The 25,901-nt window shown below is 42.1% G+C and overlaps 1 protein-coding gene across 1 annotated transcript in view; it reads right to left on the minus strand.

The window, feature by feature from the left end:
* slc8a4b (solute carrier family 8 member 4b) overlaps positions 1-25,901 on the minus strand; it is a 92,488-nt gene that overhangs the window by 37,528 nt on the left and 29,059 nt on the right. Inside the window, exons 2-10 of the mRNA XM_078276285.1 lie at positions 10,351-10,610; positions 9,072-9,211; positions 8,637-8,789; positions 8,316-8,543; positions 7,008-7,412; positions 4,497-4,607; positions 3,370-3,522; positions 998-1,094; positions 573-764 (exon numbers count right to left, since the gene is read on the minus strand). Of these exons, the coding sequence (XP_078132411.1) occupies positions 573-764; positions 998-1,094; positions 3,370-3,522; positions 4,497-4,607; positions 7,008-7,412; positions 8,316-8,543; positions 8,637-8,789; positions 9,072-9,211; positions 10,351-10,531 (1,660 nt within the window). The 5' untranslated portion in view covers positions 10,532-10,610. The remainder of the gene's footprint in view (positions 1-572; positions 765-997; positions 1,095-3,369; positions 3,523-4,496; positions 4,608-7,007; positions 7,413-8,315; positions 8,544-8,636; positions 8,790-9,071; positions 9,212-10,350; positions 10,611-25,901) is intronic.

Here is a 25,901-nt window from a genome sequence, read left to right on the forward strand (position 1 = left end):
AGCATCAGGTAAACGCCCACTCTCCACTCAGCCTCCCTCACTTTAATTCTCTTTGGATGTTATCAATCTCCTGTAACTGAAAAAGCGGTGACGTTGAGGGGACTGGGACTCTGTGTGATACTGTTTTGAGGATATCCTGGGACTATGTTGCAAAGCAATAGACCCATGTGGATTCAACGTTACGCTGGTGGGGGGGCAGACATTTCTATCAAAACCTGTTCTTAACATCTACTTTTGTCTGCTTTGCATGTTCAGGCTACCGAACACAAATCGTTGATCTATGCTCTTGGTGTCACTGGGATGTTGATGTTGATGTGGATGCTGATTGTTGTCGTTACTTTTGTACGTATTTATGACATGGATGGGATAGACTGTAAAAATGAATTGCCCCTTGGGGTATAATAAAGTTTTCTGTATCTGTTCAATCTTGCACAGAAGGTTAAAGACTAACTGAAATGAACATTCACTTTTCCTTAGAAAGTGAGGAGAATTTAAATTTCCGTTTGGCTTTAACTACGAAACCAAATGTGTTGTGTGTCAGTAGTTACATTAAGTTAGACCGTTCCTGTTACCTGCGTGATCATCATCGTAGATGGTCACTGTGGCAGTGTGGTTGTCACCCAGCACGGCTTTGGGGGTGGCACTGGCATCCAGCGGGGCAGTGCCAATCTCAGGATAACCAACCACTCGAGGGTTACTGAGGTGGACGTAGAAATACTCATCCTCCTCAAAGATGTCGTCGTCAATCACTCCGACTGTGATCTCTGGTAAAAGAATTGTCATTTAAGGTTGATTTTGGTACAAAATAGTTCACGGTAGTCCTCTTTATGTTAAACTATTTCAATAATAAACCTTGAAATCGTATTTTTATGGAAGCCATGTGGAAAAAGTTGCCTAAGGTTACGCAGATGACCTCCGCTATTTGAGCCTCAGCCTCTGTGACATGTTTTTTGAAAATATGCTGTACATTATAGCTGCCACTGTTATTTCTTTTTACCTTTGAGGGTCTCTCCTGGCTTAAACAGCAGTGTTCCCTCTGCAAACTCGTAATCCGAACCTGCGTTTGCTGTGCCGTCCTCGGTGCGATAATCCACCTGGGGGAGATAGGATTACAGGGAGATGGGAACGAGGTGAGACGAGGGGGAGGAGAGAGCGAAAAAGAGCCGTTAAAAGATGAAACAGGAGAGAACAGATATGAAAGGGGTAGATAAACACAAAGGAAGAGGCAGAGCACAAAACAGAGGAGGAGAGGGAGATAGAGGAGGACGAGAGGCATTTGAGGGGATGTGAACAGAAGGTGAGAGAAAACAAGAGAAGCTGCTTCATTAAACCGAGCCCTCTGGTCAGCCACAGTATAATAATACAGACTTTGAAGATAGTACAACAAAACTTCCCCTGTATCCTCTCCATTCTCTTTGTCCTCTCTCCATCTGCCCTGTTTATTAACTCTCTCCATCCTATACAGAGGCTTGCAAATGTACCCTCATTTTTTAGAATCAGATAACAGGGATCAGATTGTGCCGGCTGTTGAATAAAAAACAAACTCAGAGAACTTCAAAATAATGTGAGGCTGTCTGTAGGAAAAGCTGAATCAGTGAATCAGTGATGGTGGTGCTTTTGTAGTCATTCCCTTGGTCAGACACTGCTGGGACGTCTGTATACTGTGGATTTATAATATTTTACACATATACCATTTTTATCTTGATGTGATGATAAAAACATAAAAAAAGAAAAATGTTAAATTTCCTATAATGTTTTTTTTCATATACGGATAACATGTGAGCCATTAATATAGCTTTGCTTTAAGAACAGTATCACTGTAGGTTTAAGTTAATTATCTCATTGTAGATGCCTCCATCATGACACCTAATTTCTATAATACAGCACATGAGCAAACTTTATGTTTAAATTGTCTTACCATATACATAATCTAGCCAATGTAAAGCTGCTACAATCAATGTCTTTTTTTTAATGGCTTAAATGATGTGAATGTTTTCCTCCGTACTGCTGAACCCAGAGTGAATTATCATGCGCTGTTCATTTCAGCTCTAGAGATTTGTTTTAGCGTTTAGCTTATTGTTTTGGTTTTCGGCCCACAACTTTACTGCTTTTAGTCCGGCAGCCCAGAGCCTTTTGATTAAACCAAAAGAATACCAACATTTGAGCACAGGGGCATCCAGGGGATAACCTATCATATGCAGATGTGGATGTCTGCTGGAGCCCCACTGCTGCGTTTGGCCCCTGGGGGCCTCAAAGAGGGCTGAAAAAATGTGTTCGATCAAACATTCAAAAGTACCATCTCAAACCAATCTGATATGAACAGGCAGGTCACACGGAGTACTGAATGGCCCCTGCCAGACAAATTATCAGCTGCGTAGGGCCCGTCAGACACCAAAAAAGGTCCCCTCAGATATGGCTTGGATCAAACGAAGGAGGTACCACATGAAACCACCTTGAAATGAAAAAGCACATCCCACCGAACCTGAAAATCACCATGCCAGGCAAATTACTTGCTGCAAAGGGTCTGCCAGACATCCCTCAAATGTGGCCCCAACATACAATATCATACAATTGATTAAATGTTGAGAGTACCACTTCAAACAGTTTCTGAACCAATTGTGCACATCCACAAAGTACAACCATCAGCATGCCAGACACATTTTCTACTGCCCATTCCAGGATGGGAGAAAAACGTGCTCTGATTTATTGGCATTTCTTTAAACCAATCACAATCGTCTTGTTTAACAATTCTTTAAACTTTTCATGTACTGTTTATTCAAAAAGGCTAAGATTGCAGATTATATAGATTCTTGTAGCTTTTGAAAGTTTCAACAAGTGCGTCATCGGGTAGGGTTCAAGTAACCTCTTTGAGAGACTTTGTTTGATGAAGATAATCATTTCTTCGTCTGTAAAGTGCTGCTCTGACAATATGTCTATAAGAGCCTGCGTGTGGGCTAAATAGGCCACTTCACTTAACAAAATCAGCCTTCAGTAGACGGCAGACTGAGGCCATGCCATCAGCCTACCTCTACAGACAGCACTAATGTTGCATTTAGTTTCATTTGTATACCGGGAGAAAAATAGAGGAGACACAGCCTTGCAAAAACCCTGTAGTACTAACAAGCAGATCAGGTATCATTCCACTGACAAGGACTCCCTGTGGGAGACTTGAAAGAAAACCTCTTATTCAGAGTTATGAGGCCAGCGTTAAGCCCAAAATCAAAGAGACTTTGCAAAGGGATATGTTTTTTCTTTGAGTTAAAACCTGAGCTGAAATTGTATTGTTCCTCCCAGCTCTCCTCTGTCAGAAGGAGTCTTATTCTTCTGAACAATCCCACTGTCTTGCATTAATACCACACACAAACATACCTTGACAGTAACTCCAGAGTCTCCTCCGTGTCTGGCAACGGTCAGTTTCAAAGAGCCGCAGTTTTCAAAGCACTGGTACAAAGGGGGTTCAAACTCCATCTTGATGGTGTGAGGGTCGTCCTCCTGAGCCTGGGTCTCATTGCTGCTCACCACCTAGGGAAAAAAAAAAACAGGGAAAAAGTCAGGTCAGAATCAGGTGCGGTGTGTTTATGTGTGTGTTCTCTGAATAATGGTGATAACACTGTTGGGCAGTAAAGCATTACTTAGTAATATATTACTGTAATATTATTACTTTCCACAGTAACGAGTAGTGTAAGGGATTACAATTTCCAAAACAGTAATTATATTAGAGTTACTAATCCATGTGAAGCTGCGTTACCCGTGATTTGTTTTTTACCCGAGGTAGGCTTTCTTATATATGATGACGTGACGTGTACGCTTGTCGTAATTTAGCGCGCAGCAGGTCAGGGCCAGGGCAGGTCACATCACGTTGGCTACTAGCCAAAAAGCTAAACGAAGGATGACGGAGAGAGGAATAAATTCAACAGCTGGAAGTATTGTAATTATATAAAGGCTTTGATCCGTGTGGGAACCTCGATGACAGCCAACGTGTCACTGTGAGCAGAGCAGAGATCTCCTCTCCTCTCCTCTCTCGCCTTGTGCACGCAGGCACAGCGAGTTACTATGGTGATGGGAAGCTGCGTTGCCAGGTCCTTCTCATAATGTAAGCCTAAGTGAAACTTGACAAAAAAAACGTAATAGGCCTATGTAAATGTGCGATAATCTACGTAACATACAGTAACAGCCTGAATGAAGATGTCTGCAGCTCTACAGTTTGGCTGATAGTTGACTCCTCCTGTAAGGTTCATTATTGTTCCAATAGTGTAGAATGAGTTCTTAAGGAGCTGGCAGGTTGTGTATTTGTTTTGGGGGGATGGGACGCAAAATTATTTTGGGGGGATGGGACGCGAAATTAATATAGTAATATAACGAGTAACGTAACTAATTACTTTTGATGCTAAGTAATAAGTAAAATAAAGTTATTACTTTTTAAGGAGTAATAAGTAAAGAGTAACATATTACACTTCCTGAGCAACACTGGTGATAAGGGGAGATGTGTGTCTTACCTTGCGAGCCTGGTCAGCAGCGTGCTTCTTGAGGATGTTGCCAGCTCCAATCATCATCCTGGTTGCCTGGATACGGTAGAACGCTCTGCTCTTCTGTTGCTGCATCAGGACCTGATCAGCAAAACCAATCAATTAACAAATTGATTGTAACATGTTCATCTATAATTCAGTTCAGTTTTTGTTAGTCATCCTTTTGGAAAAGCTTCCAATTTTAAACGGACAGTTGTAATTTAAAGGGTGAGCAGTGAATCTCTCTTTACGTCTCCACAGGGAGATTTGAGGTCGAAGGTCAGCTACAAGGACACTTTTGAGGTTTGAGACTGTCATGATTTGCCTTGACAGTCAAAATAAATCAGTACATTAGTTGACTCACGCTCATGGAGATCATTATATCAAAGGTGGACTCATATTTAAGGGAAACGTGCCAGAAATGTCACTGCATCGCTTTGGAATGATGTAATCTGTAATTGTTAGTTTCCTTAAAAACTTGATCTTGTGTGCTGAGCACGCTGGCCTAACTTAATGAAAGTTAAATACCACCACAGGGGACCGCTATTGAATTTTTTATTTAATGACTCAATCTGACTACAAAAAGTCCTTAATTTATCCGGTCGAGTTTAATCTCCAGGGCAGCAGTCATTTTTATTTACAGCACGAGGCTGAGGGAGTAGCTGCAGGGGGGAGGGAGGCTTGAATGCAAACAAACATCTGGAAGTAGCCCAGTGCACCTTGGGGTGCCTGCCAAACTCCTTTCCTTCTCTCCCTCACTACCAAAAAACAAAGACCAAGACCAAGAAATTACTTTGAAGGATATAAATGGATACAACAGAGAAATACGTAGTTTGATCATCAGTATTCATAAAAAAAATGTTTAACCGCGTGTGTGTGTGTGTGTGTGTGTGTGTGTGTGTGTGTGTAGCTGCTCCTTTCTTTTCACACCAGGGATGAGAACAGAGTAACCGACTAGTTGATTAACCTCTGAGTGATGCATCCTATGGTGATCGAAACTCAACTAAACTAATGCCAAATTTAACCAAAAGTTAAATTTAGGATAAAGGTAAAAGTATCTATTAACAAATTATGAATCTAAATTCCCCCAAAAAATCGAAAAACTCGAGGTCCACTTGCTGGCTTTTTCGTAGAGCTGTTGACCACATCTGACTGTCTTTAGCTCAATGTGTGAGATGCTGCTGTAAGCTAAAAAAAAAGATAACAAGTGGACCTTATGTTACAAATTATTCGTCAAGCTATGGCTTCCAAGGCCAAGGATTAACTTTCACGCTCACATATCTATTGTTCATACAACTTACCCGGCAAAAAATCACCTGGATGTCAGAGGGGTTGCATGTAACAATGCTGTCAATCAAGCCAAGCGCCACCTTCCTCTCTGCAGACTAGTGGTTGTATCAGCACATAACATTACATGAGGAGCGTCCCGAAAAACTGGATTTGCATCTGTTTATGTGTGTTTGAGAGAGACTGATACTCAGCCAACACTTTAATTAACTTCCTTATAACGTTGTTTATATTTGGTGAGCACACATATTTGGGTTTCCCTTTTCTATAAATAAATGTGCATTGCAAGAAATGAATGAAAGGGGTACATTTTAATTAAATTTACTAAGGCAACTACGTTATTTTTGTTAAACAGCACAGAAGTTTCTCTGGAACATTTTGAAATGTTCTCTGTATAACTGCTGTGTGCTGTTCTACCTGCTATCACCTAAAACACCTTGTTCACAACTGAAAGTGTCACAGCGTCATCTCCAACACAAAGTCACCCTCAGAGGAGTCGCATATGAAATGTGATGCATGATGCTATGATACATTAAGATGTAACAAGATCTTTAGCTCAGAAACTCAGGAATGAAGTAAGAAGATTGATACCACTTTCATGTTTGTGTATTAAGTATGGCGCTCAAGCCAGGAAGCGATTAGCTTAGCTTAGCTTAGCATAAAGACTGGAAGCAAGGGAAAACAGTTAGCTTGGATTCCTCCAAAAGGTCAATAATATGCCAACTAGCACCTCTAAACCTCAGTATTTTACTGTATGGTCCATAGAAACATAAAAAGGGACATTTTGTGGCTTTAGAGGGGGTTAGGTGCCGCAGCATTAACTATTTTTGCCAAACAGCAGTCCAGCGCCAAGCTGCTGTTTGCTAATAAATAGCCTGTATCTTCCTACAATGCCACAACTTTCCATAAACCTTCGTAACAAACACATTGTTCCTGTTTGCCAGACATGTTAATTAGTGAACTTTGAACTTTGGATAGAGCCAGGCTAGCTGTTTCCCCCTGCTTCCAGTCTTTATGCTAAGCTAATTGCCTCCCAGTACTCCATACTTAACACACAAACGTGAGAGTGGTATCGATATTCTCAACTGACTCTCACCGCAAAAAAGCAAACAAGCGTATTTCCCAAAATGTCTACAACTATCCAAAAGTATTCCTTCAAAGTATATACCCAATATCAACTAATTGATGTGCACATATAAGCACGTTCCTCCTAACCTGATAATTAGCCATCTCAATCAGCTGTTCCATGTCTTTGTCCGGGTGCCTCTGCTTCATGTCCTTCAGCGTCCTCGCCATGTCCCTTCTGGCCTCGTCCTCTTCGTCCTTGGCTCCTCCCTCTTCCATCATCCCTCCGTCCATCCCGCTGTGACAATTCAAGGCCATCTGTCCATCCAGCTCCAGCATGTCCATCTTGGTGAACCCCCCTGGACCCAGTGCTCCGCCTCTGCCCATACTCATCCCTCCGTCTGGCCCTCCCTCCGTCTCAATGATGATGCCGCGGTGCTTGTCAGCGCGGTAACGCTTGCGGACGTACTTGTAGAAGAGGAGGCGGCGGTCGGCCACCCAGGCCTGGACAACACAGAGCGGGAAGAAGAGGAAGGTCAGCACCGCCTCCCACACCTAGAGGAGAGAAGAGACAGAGTTAACGGCTTCCTTTTTCCTTCCTACGCAACAGTGGTGGAATGTAACTAAGTACATTTAGTCAAGTACTGTACAAATTTGAGGTACTTGTACTTTACTTGAGTCTTTTTTTTTTTCATGCCACTTTCTACTTGTACTCCACTACATTTGGGGTGGCTGTGGCTCAGGGGTAGAGTGGTTGCCTACCAATCGCAAGGTTGGTGGTTCGATCTCTGGCCCTGCAGTCCCGTGTCCTTGGGCAAAACACTGAACCCCAAATTGCTCCCGATGCTGCGCCATCGGAGTTTGAATGTTTACCTTGTACGGCAGCCTCAGCCACCAGTACAGTATATGAATGTGTGTGAATGGTTCCTGTACTATGTTTAAGTGATGCTTTCAGTAGTCTTTAAGACTAGAAAAGCGCTATATAAATACAGTCCATTTACATTTCAGAAAGTAATGTAGTTTTTACTCCACTACATTAATCTGACATTAATCAAGACAAATTAAGATTTTTAAAGACATGACATATGTATAAAAAAAATGTGTTTTATTATAAATTCAACTACCCAACAACATAAAAGCTGTCCAGCTGAAATGATTAGACAATTAAACACTTTGATTGACAGAACTTTTTGGATTGTTTCCAGTCTCTAAAATGTGAGGATTTTTCTGCATGGAGTACTTTTACTTTTAATACCTTAAGTCCATTTTCCTGATGATACTTACATACTTTTACTTAAGTAACATTTTCAATGCAGGACTTTTACTTGTAACAGTGTGGCATTAGTACTTTTACTTAAGTAAAGGATCTGAATACTTCCTCCACCACTCCTACCCAACTTTCTCTTTTTTTCCCCAAACGTTCCTCTCTTAACAGCTCCCATTTCTGTCTGTCCTCACCTCCACTTCGCCAGGGGAAAAGACACTCAGTATCAGGTAAAGCCAGATATAGGCGAAGATACTCCAGGCCGCCGTGACGAAGAACACCCGAAGGTGTTTGATTTTGCGCGTCTCTCCATCAGGAACCACGTACACACACAGGGCGATGATGATGAACATGTTGAAGGCAGCGCTGCCCACGATAGTGCTGGGACCCAGAGAGCCAGCCTCGAAACCGTGACCACACACCTAAAGGTGGGGTGAAAATCAGATTACTGTGTTCCCATTACATTCTGTATCAGTTAATCTAATGTGTAACCATCCGGCTCATATTGTGCTCACCTCAATAACTGACAGCAATATCTCGGGGGCACTGGAACCCAAGGCCATTAAAGTGAGATTAGAGACGGTCTCATTCCAGATCCTGACCGTGGCGGTGGTGGTCTCACCATTCGGCCTCTTTATGGTGATTTCCTTCTCCTGGGAGGTAATTACCTGGAGAGGAGAGGAGAGGAGAGGAGAGGAGAGGAGAGGAGACCAAAAGGCCAGAAAATAAAAGTAAATAAAAGGCAAGGAGAGGAAAGGAAAGGAAAAGAAAAGCATAGACAAGGAAAGATTAGATTAGATCCATTGTATCCCCCCCAACTGATGGTGACAACTTGCATGAGTACTACGTACTGTATATAACTGCATCCATCTACTATGAAGGCATGTAATATCATGGGGAGAAATAATGGAACATCTTGATTGTAAAATAAGTGGTCATCTCTTGCCTACCTCTATAGAAGACATGAATCGGTCCGCTATAATGCTCATGCCCAGGAACATATAGATGAGTGCTACGAAGTAAACAATGGCCCGTGCCACTTTGTCCCCCACAGAGGGGTTCTGAGGGTTCCACACAGGCAGTACCACTCCTGAAATGTTAAACAAAACAAAGATTATCAAACTGAGTTTTGCAGCAAAGGATCACAAGAAATATTTAGTTGCAACAAATTGTGTGTGATAATCTGACTAATCACTCCCTTTCTTATCGTGTACAGTCTGTCACTGTGGGCATTTTGTAAGAAGCGCAGTAGCAGTACAACCTGATTAAGGAATATAATAAGTGGGAGATTTTCCATATGGTCCCATTTTTGTAAATAAAAACGTATTGAAATAGAATCAATGCGCTCTAGTTTCAGGGCTGTAATGATACTGTAACCCAGCGGTTCAGTTAGAACCTTAGTATGGTGTAGCGTTCCTGCTTTATGAATATTCTGCTGACATTGTTCAACTTAAACTATGCATTAGCAACTGGCAAATACATCTCCTACCAGAGCTTCTGGACAGGTCACACAAAATGAACTAAAAAAATAAACTGCAATAAATGCCAGGAGGTTATTTATAAGCTATTTTAGAAATTAAGAAGTCCTGGTACCATGTGAGAAATATACTCTAACTCTATGTGGTTACGATGTGGAGTATGATATGATAAAGAAAGGAATATATATTTTAAAATATGATAGTACGTCACCTTAGGAATACTTTCTAGCAGAGTTTGAGCTGATAGGTGAATGAGTGCTCTGGGGCTAGATATAAAGTTAGTATGGTCTATATTTTTCTCTGTAAAATCTGTTTTATACATTCGGGATGCATAGTGCAACCAAGACAATAGCGACCTGGCTAATAAATCTGTAGGATACTAACACTGGGAGAAATTATAAATGCTTTAATGCATATAATTTAATGCATGTCGGCATATTTTGTTTCTTACAAAAGAGGACAGTGAATTCATTGAATAAGCCACTGGCTGTGTGTTGATGATTGGAGGCCCGCTGGCTTCCACTGGTCAACTTTACTGATCTAAAACATCATGTTCAGCTGGTGACATCAGTGTCTGACATGGCTGGTACACAGACACCTAGAGGCTTAACGCTTTCCCCTACTACAACCATTTCCCCTTACTTGCCGTAAGACTTCAGGTAAGAAATATATCATATGTATGATAAAATCATGGTAATCCCTTCTCTATACGCATGAAACTGCAGTTTTATCACACATAAGACCAACCCACCTTCCTGACAGGGGTCTCCGCTAGCTGAACAGTTTGACTCAGATGAGCCTGCGTGCACTGATCCAGTACAGGACAGGAGGAGAAAGGCGGAGAGGAGGAACGAGAGGAGAGGTGAGGAGAGGCGGGAGTGGTGGTGGGAGGTGAGAGAGGATGGAAGCACAGGCATGGCTGCTGAAGCCATTTCTGCTGATGCAGTCGGGCCTTCGCTGGACTCTACTGAGTTCTATTGGGTCGGCGCAGCACGGAGTGACGTCCAAATCCTTCAGGTAGACAGAAAAAGGGAAGAGACAGAAGGAGAGTCGTTATTCAAACCCCTTAGTGGACTCTATTTTTATTTGTTGGTTTCATTGTATTCACTATTAAAAAAAAAAAAAGAACTTCTGCTGCTTTTAAATCAACTCAAGTGCCTTTGATTAAAGCATGTAGAAAGTGGTAAAACTTGGCGTTAATAGCACCGGGTGAGGAAAAGCTTAGGTGGCCTGTCAGCAAAACTCTATGTCTTATGTGACTTAAAGTAACAGCATTCGTCATTTTTGATAGAACGCAATAGAAGGTAGTCGCAAAGTGCATTATGGTAGATAAAAAACAGATAGAAGGAAATGAAGAAGCAATAAAAGCAATAATGAAAGGCCATTACATAAAAGCAAGGCTAAAATAAAGTCTGTAAAAACATGGTAAATGATGATACACTTGTAGCCAGCATTTGTAATAAAGTTTTAAAAAAATAGCCAACAAAGATGTAGCCAGCCTGAGCTCCTCTGGAGCCGAGATGAAAAAAATCAGTCACCTCTTGTTTTTTAGCTGTACCGCAGAGCAGACAGCGGGCACACATTACTCTATTTGTAATGTGAACTTTAGGATTGTTTTTTCAATTTAGACTTTGTGGTAGAAATCAGATTACCAGGGGCTATAAACTGGCTCACACACAAACAGCTTTGTGCCAGGCATTTTATCCCATAAATGTGAACACAGAACTCTTGGGATCAATTGTGATAACAGATAACGGATCTAAAGATGTAACTAGGCTGATGTAATCCAAGCAAAGGCAACCGTTTGGTTTTATAATTCAAGGAAGAGCACATTAAAGCTGACTGGAGTCATGGCTCTCATCACCACACCAATCACTATAAAGTCCAATGGGGAGGTTTTCACATAAAACTACTTCCACTCCCTCTCAGCCATCACATCTGCCAACCGACCATTACTCGTCCTGTTTGGTGTCCTACCCGGAGTGCTCTGGTCCTAGTCATTGGCCAACTTCTCAGCTTAACATGTCCCCTCATAATTACAACTAAATGGGGTGAATTAATTGATTTATGCTTTTAAAGCCACAGTATACAGTGACTAGAGTGTAAGTTTGAATGGAGATCTTCCAGACAGGTAGCTAAAGCCTCCAGGCTCTACTAATGAAATGGTTAAGTTTAGGTTACAGGTGGTTCAATCTGCACTGTTCATATTTGAATATGAGCAACAGGTTAAATGATTATGTGTAATGTGAAAGGGGTTGACTGTATTGACAAACCCACAGATAATTATTCCCTCAGAGCGTTTTATCACCTTTCAGCTCATTATTTTGGTTTTACAGCCCACAAATTTACTGTTTTGATTCCGTCCCACTGCTCTCACGGAGCATTCCAGCAGCTGCAGTTAGATGTTTTCGGTGAAAAGGTTTGGATTAACCCACTGTGTACTACCTGCCGCACACCAAACAGCAGAGAGACAAATTCAGCGACTAGCTGGTAAACATAGTGGAGCATTTAGCAGCTAAAGAGACACTCTCGGATGTTGGTAGAGACCAAAAACAGGGCTAATAGGAGAGTGAATGTTGGACTTACAATCACCAGGTGGCCAAAAACAAGACTTAAAATGAGTGCTAATGTTGCAACGTGTCTGCTGAATTTGTAAAATGTAAATAGGCGCTGATATTGTGTCATTTACATGTTTAAAGTTTGTTGTGCAGCATCCAAAGGACCCAAAACATATATATTCATGCATGTTTAAGGTTAGCATTAAGAATATAGTTGGGGCCGATCAGTAGCGTTTTTTGGCACGGATGAACCGGGCAGCCAGTTTTTCATGACACATGGGGGGCGGCATGAGCACTTGAAAAAAAAATCCTCAAGCTGTTTTCTACTATATTATCTATCATTTCACCATGTGGGGAATTGGCAAATTGGCGACCCTGCTTGCTGAGAAGGCGCCGTGCGCACTGCACAGAGAAGCTGTGTAAGAAGGGGAAAGGGGAGGTCGCGAAAGCGGTTATGTGTCAGTTAAACTTTTCATCTCCAATCCTATCCTGAGGTGAAAGAGAGCCTACTTTACGGCTTTATTATCGAGTTGATGGGCGTGTGTGTTCGTGTCGGCCGTCTGAAATGCAAACATTCTTTGACTACTTTTTTTTTTTTTTAAAGGGAGTGCGCCCGTGAGCACCCACGGAGGAAAACAAATCTATGCTGCTTGGTCTCCCAAATGGAACGGTCCAGACAAGGGGGGGAACGGGGGATGATAAGGATCTATCGGCGATCTACCCCAACTTCTGGACTTCTCTCAGGATTGCACTTACTCTGCCAGTCACTGTGGCTCAAGCAGAGAGGAGCTTTTCAAAGTCAAGTCATACCTGAGGTCAACCATGTCCCAGGAACGGCTCACTGGCCTTTCCGTCAGTATCAATCATTCAATAGGGGAGCAGATTTCATACGATAACATCCTAGATGATTTTGCATCAAGGAAGGCCAGAAAGGTCAGGTTTTAGTTTTAGTTTGTGTTTATTGTTCTTAGTGCCATAGTGTAACAATTGGATTCTCTTTAGTGTGTTTTCACATTTGTGTGATAAAGGATTTGTGAATTTAGAATAGGCCTATTTATTCTATATTTTATTTGTATATTATTCTTAATATTTTATATTATTGTTGCTCTCTGCTCTTGTTACATTTTTTATATATCTGATTGTATATATTTTTGGCACATATATATATATATATATATATATATATATATATATATATATATATATATATATATATATATATTATAACAACATAAGTGAAAAAGAAAATTATATTTCTCAATTGCACAAATCTTTCATTAGAACATTTGAAAAACACACTTAAGAGAATCCAGTTATTTAACTATTGCAATTACAACAGGAAACACACTTTTTAAGTTGCACAATCTCCACCTCCAACATTTTCAAAAGACAATGAACACAATTCTGCACAAAATATGGCAGTATAAGTTATCAGAACTTAAAATAAATATACACTATAATATAGTAATTTTGCAAAAGGGGGCTCGAAGGGGGTCTCGCCCTGGGTGTAATTCAATGTAGAACCGCCCCTGGGGCCGATGTCTCGGTCTTGCCAGTTTAGCCATGGAGGAAGTGCTGCCCAGAAGGTTATGCTCAGGGCAAAAACTTCCCCCTGCTCTCTCTGCTACTGCTCATAAATCTTGCGGTGTGAGTGAACAGCGAAGGCCAAAAAGTTCAAACTTTGATGACTCTTTCATCTCAGGGGCATTTTCTCATGTGAACAGTATGCTATTTAGCTCAAACTGCAGCATTACAAGTAGAGTGACAAACTGAATTTCCCTAAAGGAAATAAAAGCCTTGAATCAAGTCTTTCATGTGTGACTCTTTAAACACAATCTAATATAGACCAGTGTGTGCGCAGTGTGTGCAGCAAGCCGGAAATACTGTGCCATGCTGCAGATTTCATGCTGCTATACGGTGTTTGGCAGTGAACATTGGCTGAGAACAAGCAGTCGACAGTAGAGATACGACAGCAATATGGTGCCATGACCAAGAAGCAGAGTGGATTTTTAGTTGGACCAGAGGCATTATGTCGTGAGAAGAAACGGAGCAAAAAAAAAAAGGATGAGAAACCGTTTGAACTGGCAGTAGTGTAGGATCAAATCAGTGAAAACTCATTCCCAGAGAGGAACTGAAACAAACACGCATGTGCACACACAAAACACAGAGGCAAACAAACAGTGGCACTCTTGTAGTGCTGATGTTGCTAACCTTGTTCTCTCTCTCTCTCTCTCTCTCTCTCTCTCTCTCTCACACACACACACACTCAGGGTTAGTCAGCCTTGGGTGAAAAGTTGCTGACCCTGTCTTCACACAAGCACATACTGGCATACACACACACGCAAAACCACAGTTAGTCATCTGTCGTGACATTAGCGGGGAGCTGCTGACCCACTCTTCATCTATCTTCCAGGGTCTCGCTGCTCTGACAACAACCTGTCACTTCAATACTCCACTCGCTTCTCTCCTGCGCCGTATATCCTGCCACTGCTTCCATGCACTCTTTTAGTCGCTCTCTTCTTTTCTTTATATTTCTTTTTTCTGTCCTTCTTTTTTAGACTTTGCTCCTGTAACACAGATTGCTGTATGATTTTTAGCTTGGAGTGATTAAAGATTATGTAATGTAATATTAGTACTCCACAGATTCAGCATCTTTGTCGGACTCACTAAGTTTAAAAGTACCAGTGTGCGGGGGTAGCGATGGCACAGTTGATATGACACATGCCTTTGGTGTGAGACCTGGGTTTGATTCCCACTGCGATACATCAACCAATGTGTCCCTGAACAAGACACTTAACCCCTAGTTGCTCCAGAGGTGTGCGACCTCTGACATACATAGCAATTGTAAGTCGCTTTGGATAAAAGTGTCTTACTGTAATGTATCAAAATTGATGCAGCAGACCCAGAGATATCCTTTTTTATTCCATGCATTTTTCTTTGTTGTAAAAACTGGTGCTTACATTACCCACAATGCAACTCGAATGCCGACAGTTAAGTTGAGGTTTCCGAGGTGAAGAATGAATTGTCATGTTCAAATGATATCTAGAGTATACATTAGTTCGAGCAACTTTCATTTTCATTATGATCTTGGTGAATTAGAACTCAAAATCAATTATCTTTTTTGCTTAAATGTAATGATTCTAGTCATCACTCCACCGTACAAACTCAACTGGGAGACTAGATTCATCAGTATTCTCAGCGTTCTTCCTCTCCTCTCTTACCTGCTTCATTAAACCACCTACTCCGTTTCCCCCTCACTAGTTTCCATCGTGTCCATCCCTCTTCTGTTCTGCTCCCTCCAAGCCTTTCTGTGCATCTGCATAAGTTAATGTCCTAATGTCCTGTCGTCCTCCGTCTCGCTCTGCCTTCCCACACATTCACCACTTCACGTCTCAAGCACCTCTCCATATCCCCTTCTCCTGATCCGCCCAGCCTCATCGCTCCTTTCATCTCATCCTTATCCGTAAACAAATCCGTCCCAAAAAGTCCACAATCAAACATCAAGGGTTCCTCGTGGAAAGGTAGGTGATGTGTGCACTTTTATTTCATAGTATTTAACTGGCTAGTTGGACAGTGACCAAAAGTCATAGGACGTGAGGATGACTGGAAATACTCAAATGGAAATTCACAGTGGCTAAATACAGAATAAACTGCTCTGGTTAAATATGCAGCTGTGGCTAAATTTCAGATTAAGAACTCCATTTTGTGTCAAGGTGTTTATTATATCCATATATGCATTTGTGCTTTAAAAAAGCTATTAGCCTTTTCATAAGCTGAGTGCAAAAATAAAATGTGCAAGGCTGCATGAAAGAAAGAGCAAATGAATACAAAAAGGAAAAGTGGAGAATTGCAGAATATTAGCTGAAATAGTCAGCTTTACTGTAAAAGGATAAAGGATTGATAGGAGAATAAGCAAAAGGTACACTGATTCAATACCATGAAGTTCAGTCGGATATTTTAACACTTGAAGAAGATGGAATATGCTTTTATCTTGTTAATTTATTCATTCTAAGAAAGTTGCACACTTTGATGTAGCACTGGTAGCAGTGACCTCAGGATTTACTGTAATACACATTAATAGGGTAAACTTGTGGGATTGGTATGATGCTAAAAATATGTACAGCAGATTAAAACAATCTTTAATAAACTGTGTATGTGCATGTGTGTGTGTGTGTGTGTGTGTGTGTGTGTGTGCGTGTGCGTGTGTCCGTGTGCGTGTGCGTGTGTCTGTGTGTCTGTGTGTCTGTGTGTGTGTGTGTGTGTGTGTGTGTGTGTGTGTGTGTTCCTTATTTCCCCAAGGCTTTCCCTTGTAGAAGATGAATCATTCTGACAGATCACACACATCATGACCTGCCCTGAGTTTTCGCAAGACTAAGGATCATGCTTGTGCGCAGACATGTATGTAACATACAAACATACAACTTGTAGGCCACAATCCGCTGACACAAAAACACACCTGTGAAAAATGTTCTGCTTTCAATCAAGCCAACAGGTGTTCACAGTGTGTGTGTGTGTGTGTGGAGGCAGATCATTTGATGATTGGATGATGCATGTTTACATCTTCGTAGGTGAAAGGCTGAAAGACATCGATGTCACAAGGGGGTGATAGGGAAGAGAAGAGAAGAGAAGACTTTTACTGTCCGATTATATTATATATAACCCTTGAGATTTTTTTAGCCATCCATTGTATTTACATTCTGTACATTACCTCTCTAGTTTTTTGTCAGTGGCAGAGTCAGCCATTCCCGCACAGGATTCAAATTGTTGTGATGTAGGCACAGGGGATTCAAAGAAAGCTATGTATGTAATCCAGCAATACTGTGTCACTCTCCTAATGCTGCGTCTGAGCTGTATTAAGTTACTGCTAATGTTTGCGGCGGTTTCACATTAAAAGCATTCATCTGGCTAATCACAGGGTGGCTTTTATCGTGAAGCAGCTACTGGGAAAGCCTTGTATTTCTTACTCAAGTTCCATCAAAAATGCTTCTACAAAACAAGAAAACAGTCAACCTGGGCATTCAGATCAGCTTAAATATTGCAGGGAGTAATGGACTTTTTTTTCTTAAAACAACATGCTTGATTTGTTAAGCAGATATACACAGATACACCTGTTGCTCTTATGTTTTACATTTAGACAAAGTTGCTGTTACCACCAGTAACCACTGGTGTTGGCAAATCAACCAGGACTGAAATGTTAGGGATTAGAACTTCACAGCCCTGGGAATAATGGAGATAATCATTAAAAGAAAGAACACCACAACAATAAACATTACTGGCCGAAAGAAATGATCTGCCTTGAGAAGCAGTAGCTGAATAAACCGGAACAATGTCTGCATCAAAAGTGAATTTGGAAAATGTGCCAGAGGTCCGGGAGGATTAGATGAAGGCAGACATTAGACACGCATTCAAGCCCCGCTCCCACTGGAGGGGAAAAGAACTCTCCGCTTTCCACTTAACGTTGGACATAAGGTTAGCTTAGTGTCAGGATCCCACAGTCTTCCTATTCTTCCTGCTGATTCCTCATGTCTGTATCCACTTTTGTCTTCATAAAAGCTCAGTTTTTTGGGTCAGCAGCTTATAAAAACTTGTCGTGTCATGAGTTATTTACCCTGTTGGTAGTGAATATCACCACACAGCAGGCATTTTGCTGTTGTTTGCTAGCAGACGAAATTGACGAGGAGGAACCTTCACGCAATACAAGTCAATGGAGAGCGGAGAGTTGTTTTCCCCTCTGGTGGGCGTGGCTTTCAGAGCATGACGCAATGCATTCTGTCTCTATACACATATTCACACCCACACCCACACACCCACACCCACACACACACACACAGACAAGCTTCTACCCGACCCGTTTATTAAAAGGAGTAAGAGCATTGACCATGGTTGTTGATTCATATCACATAAGCTGTGTTCCGCTGCTCTGCCTCGTTTCGCACCATGAATCACCACACACAGACACAGACACACGCAGAGTGCAGAGGGCTAATGTCTCAGGGTTAAATTACATTTGATTCACTGCATCTTCATGGGCTCAGCAAACGTTCCTACTAGCATTAGTGCAGCTCTCGCCTTTTCCTCTTTTTCTCCATCCACTCATCCTTTCACACTGCTAACACTGCCATGACAAGTCATGTGACCTAATATTGAGTAACTAGAATAACTGAAGTGAGATCATATCACTGTTTTCAGTGCAAATCACCTGTGACTCCCAGAGGAAAGTGTGAGCTGCAAAAGGCGTAAGTAGTGTTTTGGTTTTTGTAATATCTCCTTGCCCTTCAGATAAAGATAAATACATTTTATATAACCACAGTACAACAGTGGTTGGACCTGGATTTATATACTCTCTCAGGACCACAAGTATATTTTGTTCATTGGTTTCTCATCTTTAAATCCAGAGTTGTTTTCTTGGTTTCATAGCACTTTCTTGGTTTCATAGCACTGTTACGTGACCTAGTACCTGTAAGACCAGTACTTTGCAGTTAGGGCCATTCATCCCTTTATCTCTTTATCTTCACTTAAATCAGAATATATCAATACCCCCCTCTGAACGATGCATTTTCTCTTTCCTTCTCTATCGCCATCTCCTCCATATTCCCTGTCCCTCTCTGTCTTCTAACCCCTCCATCTCTTCATCCCTAACTTCATCCTTTCCTTCTCCCATGACTCCTCCTTTTCCTGTCTCCACTATCTATCTCTTCCATCCTCTTTTCTTCCATCGCTAACAAAGTTATTATCTCTCCTCCATAGAGAATGAAGGGGAACAAGATGCAACCAGCGTGACTGATCTTGGTCATATCTTTAATGTGTGTGTGTGCTGTGCGTGTGTGCTATGTGTTAGTGTGTGTGTGTGTGTGTGTGTGTGTGTGTGTGTGTGTGTGTGTGTGTGTGTGTGTGTGTGTGTGTGTGTGTGTGTGTGACTGATATTTTGCTGCAGCGTGGAAGCTCCAGGCTGGGTGGAGGGGGGTTGGAGGGTGGGGGGGTTGGGAGTGAAAGGGGCAATGAGGCAGCGAGGCAAACCCAGGAGGGAGCAGTTATTGTGGGAGGGGGGGAGCAGTTGCGCTGGCTCACTGTGCTACACAGAGCTCAAAGAGGTTGGTTTCTTGGGTAGGACAAGATTAGAGGAGAGATGAAAGTGGAGGATGATGCAAGTGAGATAGAGAGAGAGAGAGAGAGAGAGAGAGGGGAGAAGAAGAGAGAAAGGTAGTGAGGAAAAGACACAAAAGCACTGAGACAAAACCCAAGAAAGGCAGGAAGGAGATGTACAGAGAGATAAAGAAAGAGGTGGAGAAAGAGAGGCAGTGTGTGAGTGTGTGTGACTCTAGGATTACAGCTATCGAGCGGCTGAAGAACTGATGAGATGCGTAATTAGGCAGATTTAAGGGCGATAGCAAACGCACCCCACTGGGCCATGGGATACAGCTGTCCAAGCATGTTAGAGAGTGCTGCGAAATGCTGCCCATGCTCCGGAGCACAGTGCAGATTTAAGTCGCTGGCAACTCAGTGGAAGGAAAAGAAAGACATCAGGGATGCGGCCTGGCTGTCCCCTCCAAACGTATACCAATGTTGCACATGCATCAGTAAGCTTTCAGCTTATGAAGTGTGTGTGCGTTCATAGGTCTCAAGAGGACAGTGAATGCAATCTGCAGACAGACTGAGCTGTCCACTGCATCTTTACTCTGAGATGTTACACTTATAAATTGAGCATTAATGACAATAAAAACAAACAAAAAACTGCTGATTCCCATGAAAGATTCAGACATTTCAGACAGGTTTAAAGATTTGTAGGTGCCATTAAATGCCCCCCACTGAGTTTCGAAATGTTGCAGAAACACACACACACACACACACACACACACACACACACACACACACACACGCAATGCATAGATGTCAGCTTTTGTCATATGATGCACAGAAAGTTTGATCAAGCCTCTAGCCAGGGTCACAAGGGTTAAGACTGAGAGAGAGAGCGAGAGAGAGAGAGAGAGAAAGAGTACAATGTACATTCTGTATATAATCCTTTTTGTCACAACCCTTAATACCCTTTCGTTTGGCTTTCTCCCTCAAAAACATGTTCTTATTTTGTCATGTGGCTGTAGGGAAGACCATTGGTCTGCCTCAGAATAATTTAAGGAACAGGAGAAGGTGAAGTGAGGTTCATGAGCAGAGAGTAAAAGGGTCTTGCTGTTCTCTGCTCCCAGAAGAATCTGGCTCCTACAATTGCAGCATACAAATTTCACCACAGGGTACCAAGTCAATGTGGGTTAATATTATCCTGCCTGAAGTAATGAAACTCCCTTCCTTGCCCTTCATGCCTAATTCTTTCTGTGTTTTTCTAATCGTCTATGGGGAAATCTAACCATTTAAAATGCTTTTATGTGCTCTTCTGCTCATCAGCAGTTCTACATGTGAACGTTTGTGTGGGCGAGGACATCAGCCAAATGGGGCTTAAAGGGTTTTAATGGGCTGTGACATTAAAACAAGAGAAGGTGATGCATGATATGATGAGGCTGGCTGTGTGTGTGAGAGTGTTGTGTATGTATGCAATAAGGGTGTTGAGTGCAAAAGGCCAGGGGCATAGAAAATCAAAGATTCATTTGTTATATAATATACAAATGAATACTTATCTCAGGAAGAGTGCATAAATAAGACGGATTTCAGCCAGTAGCAGGGTGGTCTCTTTTCCCTCTACTTACCTCTCGCCACTCTCCTTTGCCCTGCTTCGCCTATTCTCTCTTTCGCTTGTCTTTACACACTCCCTTATTCTACCTCCTCTTCTAACTCAAATCTCCCTGTCTCCCAACCTTCTCGTCTTTCAGTGTCAAACCTCTTCAACCTCTTTCATTCTCCCTCTCTCTGTCTTTCTGCCTTCTATCTAATCCTCTTGTCCTCCCTCCATCCCTCCCTCTCTCTTGCCCCTCGCTCTTGTGTGACAAATAACAGAAATCTTAATAAAAAAAAGGCTAAAGAAAATCCCTGTGTCAGTGAGAGCTTAGAGGAAAAAGAAAGGGAAAGAGGCCATTTGCTCATACATGGGAGGGGGAGAATGGAGGGAGTAAATGGGAGAGAAAAAGAGAGGGAGGGGTTATAATAAACACAAGAACAATTATTGGAAGCTGCATTAATCCCTCCTGATCCCTCTGTTGTATCCCTGACTAGTGAAGTAAGCACACACAGTATACCTGTCAATGCGCACACACACGCACACACTTCATTTCCACTTGTCACACACACACTCACCTGCACGCCATTTTGCTCTCTGTCTGCACAAGTACTCACTGTCTTTTAAACACACACTCTTATCTTTATCTTTTTACACACTCACAGCGTCACCCACGCTTGTCATACTATACAGTGAGAATAACTTTGGTATCCCATTAGTCACCGTGGTAACAGCATAGGGACAATCATGTTCTTTAAGCCAGCCATTTTCCACACTCTCATGCTTCCTATCACACAGTTTCTATATACGGACTGTATCTGTTTTCTCTGCTTCTCTTTTCTTCTCTCTGTCCATCTCTTCTTTCACTCTTTGCCTGTCACCCATGGAAACTATACTGTACTGAATGAGTCTGGAGCAGGCCCAGGGACCCAAGGTGTAAGGGGGGGCCCCCTGGGCATCTCCTGCAAAATGTCACAGAAAGAGACAAAAAAACCTCCACAAAGAGAAACAAAACCAAACAGATGTGAAGCAACCACGAAGAGAAACAAAATGACCCAAGGAGATGAAAAATGACCACAAACTAGGTCTGGGCAATATATCAATACTATGAGACTAGATATCGTCTTAGATTTTGGATATCGTAATATGACATAAGTGTTGTCTTTTCCTGGTTTTAAAGGCTGCATTACAGTAAAGTGATGTACTTTTCTGAACTTAGCAGACTGTTCTAGCTGTTATATTATTTGCCTTTTCCCCACTTAGACATTATGTCCACATTACTGATGATTATTTATCTAAAAGTGTGAAGATGTTTTGTTAGAGCACCAATTGTCAACCCTAGAATATCGCCGCAATATCAATATCAAGGTATTTGGTCAAGAATATCGTGATATCTGATTTTCTCCCTATCGCCCAGCCCTACCACAAACACACCAAAATGACTATGAAGGGACACAAAATGACAAAATAAAAAGACCACAAAATGATGCAAAACGACCCAAGGAGATGCAAAATCACCACAAAGGAATATCAGTCTCATTTGCTGGGTATTCATTCATCTATTAAAAAACTTCTGACATAAATTGCTTTGTGTCAGTCATGAAACTCCACAGAACTGCATCCATAAATATATGTTTGCAGATATTTGAAGAGAAAACGTGTTTTTGTCATTAAAAATAACATGAAACGATTTGTCGATTCATAGAATAACTGATTGACAGAAAATCAGTCTGCAACTATTCTAATAATTGATACGTTTGTATAGATCGATTAAATTATTCTTTAAATTACATTTTCAGCTGCAGTGTGATACAGTGAATGATACACAATATTTTGGCACCAATACTGAACAATGAGTTGGACAGCACTTATCTGTGCTGAGTGCAGTGTCAAAGGAGCAAACCCATCACACAGTGTAACTGTATATTCAAATGAAAGAAGGGATGATTAGACAGAAGGAAAAGCAGAGACTGAAGAGGCCCAGTGCTGTTGTGGCGTTACCACAGTGATAAATGGGATGGGAACGTTATTAACATTATGAGTATGAAATGAATGGGTGATGCACTTAGTGTGTGTGTGTGTGTGTGTGTGTGTGTGTGTGTGTGTGTGTGTGTGTGTGTGTGTGTGTGTGTGTCAGCCAGATGGGAGTAATGTTAGCAGATTATTCACAGGGATTATTCATTAACTAAATCAATTAGCTAAGGGTTTCCTCGTAAATTAGACTGTAAAGTGGAGATTACAATAACAAGCTGGAGCAAACAGCCATGCACAAACTGGATTTCCTGATTTAAAGAGATAGTGTTAAAAGAGCCTGTCTGGACTGCGTGTTGTGACCTTTTTTGGTAGCATAGAAAGTAAAAAAGCTTGAGGACATGCATTTCACATTTTCAGTTTGACATGTGTTGTAAAGTATGGATCAGGGCCTGAACCCTATCGGACTCTTTTATTCTATTTTATTTGTGTTGTACCGACTTTCTCTTTCTCTCTTTATCAATAAAAACCCTCCCAGATACCAAGATCCAAAACATGCATCTGCGCTCGCAATCTGCTGAAACTTGCTAATGAAACCAGTGAAAGTGTCCATGCTGTGATTGTGAGTGGGAGGGCAGCTCTATTCATGTGTGAGAGAGGGTGTGTGTGGGTGTGTGAGTGGGTGGGCATATGAACTGTGGGATATGAGGAGTGAGAGGAGAGGGAGCTCTAATATTTTACTGTTGCATAGACAATGCATTCTCTATGGGCCCCTCCCCGCATCCACAGCTATTCATTCTAGCATCATTTTGGGCCCTGGGTACTCAGTCCCCCCCAGTCCGATGCCCCTGCACACACACACACACACACACACACACACACACACACACACATACACTGGTTGTACCCTGTGTGAAGTAGTTGGAATAAACCTATACTGCCATTATGAAGAGGAGAATGGTCTTTGCTCCTGCCAGGCTGAATAGCTGCTGGTTGGCTGTAACAGGCACAGGTGCGCACAGGCCCACACGCACACAGGCCCGCGCACACGCGCACAGGCCCGCGCACACGCGCACACACACACACACACACACACACACACACACACACACACACACACACACACACACAGATGAGTAAATGAATGTGGCTAGACCTCTGCTGTCAGTGTTGTAATGACTAGGACAGTTAAGGAATGAGGTTGGCAAGACATTTAACAGCAATTAGCGCAGTAACAAATACACACTCACTGTAGTGCAGGCCTAGCCACAGATGCGCGAGGTTGGCGGTTCAATCCAGTTCAGGACAGACTGCAAGGCCAAGGAGAAGGAGACAAAGACAAAAAGAATGCCTCGAAAGAAAGAAAGAAACAGGGGACAAAAAAGCAAGAGGGAGAGAGATTTAGATTAGGAGGGGGGCATTTTCGGGGCTTGGCAGCAAATCAATTCATGGCATTACCAGCCGCGGCGCCAGAGAGGCCTGGCAATCAACAGCTGGATGGCAAGGTCACACACACACACACACACACACACACACACACACACACACACACACACACGGAACTAGACAGCAGACTCATGCTGGAATGTTTCTGTTATAAATGATGTCAACAACCTCACTCAGCAACAGTCTCCTCTTTGGTATCAACGTAATGTAAAGCCTACCATACACTAGAAGACTGCACAGACTTTGAAAAGACTAAAGTCTGACACCATCTCAGATCTAAAGACTATCTGTCATAATATGTAGAGACTGGAGATCTTGCAGGGTCACACTTTGCAAGACTACAACTAGATTTGTTTTGAAAACTTTAACCAAGCTAGCTAGCTACCGCTAGCGTTAGCTGATAACTTGAAAGGAAGTTTAGCAATTTTCTGTTCTGCTGGTCATGCAGATGAATGGCACCAGTACTGGGAGGTGCTTGTTTACCCGCTGGTAAATCTCTCCTGGATGACTCGCTTCAGAATGGTTGAAAACGCTAACCCTAAAACATGTTGTAGGAGGATAGGGCTTAAATTGAAGGGAAATGTAGGAACACAAGGCCTAATTTTGAAAATGTCTTAGAAATGTGGGAACATAAGGCGGACCCCACCATTAACACTGGCTCTAGCAGTTTGCTGCTTCCTGTTTGGTGTTTGAGGTAGGGCACCCATTGGTTGTTGACAATGTTCACATGATTTAACTTCACTACCAAGACTTACTTAAAACTTATGATTATATCAAACATGTTTGATTTTGTCAGAACATCAAGAGGGGAAAATGACCACCTTACACCAAACAATTACCAAAGTCTAGCAAGACTCTCATGATTTCATTCCAATATTGGATGTTTGTCTGCGACAGTAGAATCACTTGAAAACTTGTTTGGTGTAAGGTCGGCATTAGTCGTATACTCTGCACTGTGTCTTTATTGACTTTTATTTGGGGAGCTCAGTGGAAGGATTAGCTGGCACCGTGTGTGAGCATTGATTAGAGAGTGCAGCACTTAAATGAGACTGCTACACTCAAATACTGATTTGCATACCGGTGAGCTTTAAAGATGCATCTAGATATTCCTAAACCCTGTTTACACCTTCAGGTGTTTCACATCCAGATGAAATCTAGGAGCAATGAATTCACTTTTGTTTACACTTAGCCGTTAGATTGGACACAAATTGGATTGCATCTGTCTAGCATGAAGCAAATCTATGCTATAACAGACTTAGTTACACTTGGGAGGAGTAAAAAAAGACATATTGGGGGGAGAGAGAGAGAGAGAGAGAAAGATTTACACCTTTTCAACATGTGTCTCAGACCTGCTCTCCTCTGTGTGATGTGCTGAGGCCTGAACCAGCTGACTGTTACAGATAAACCAGCACACACACACACACACACACACACACACACACACACACGTATCCTCCCTCCTCTACGAAACCTTTCTCTGAAAGACATTTCTGAAACATAAGCCCAATATTCTCAGGAACCCTTGTCTGCGAGGTAAAGGTTGGCAGCAGAACTGGCTATTTCACAGAGGTTTAGTGCAAAACCTCTTGGGGCTACAGCTATAGCTGCTCAAATCCGCCTTGGTGCAATGGCAAGGCACTGTGGTCTGAGTACAGTCTGATTATT

This window comes from Sander vitreus, chromosome 19, assembly GCF_031162955.1.
Source record: "Sander vitreus isolate 19-12246 chromosome 19, sanVit1, whole genome shotgun sequence".
Lineage (NCBI taxonomy): Eukaryota > Metazoa > Chordata > Actinopteri > Perciformes > Percidae > Sander > Sander vitreus.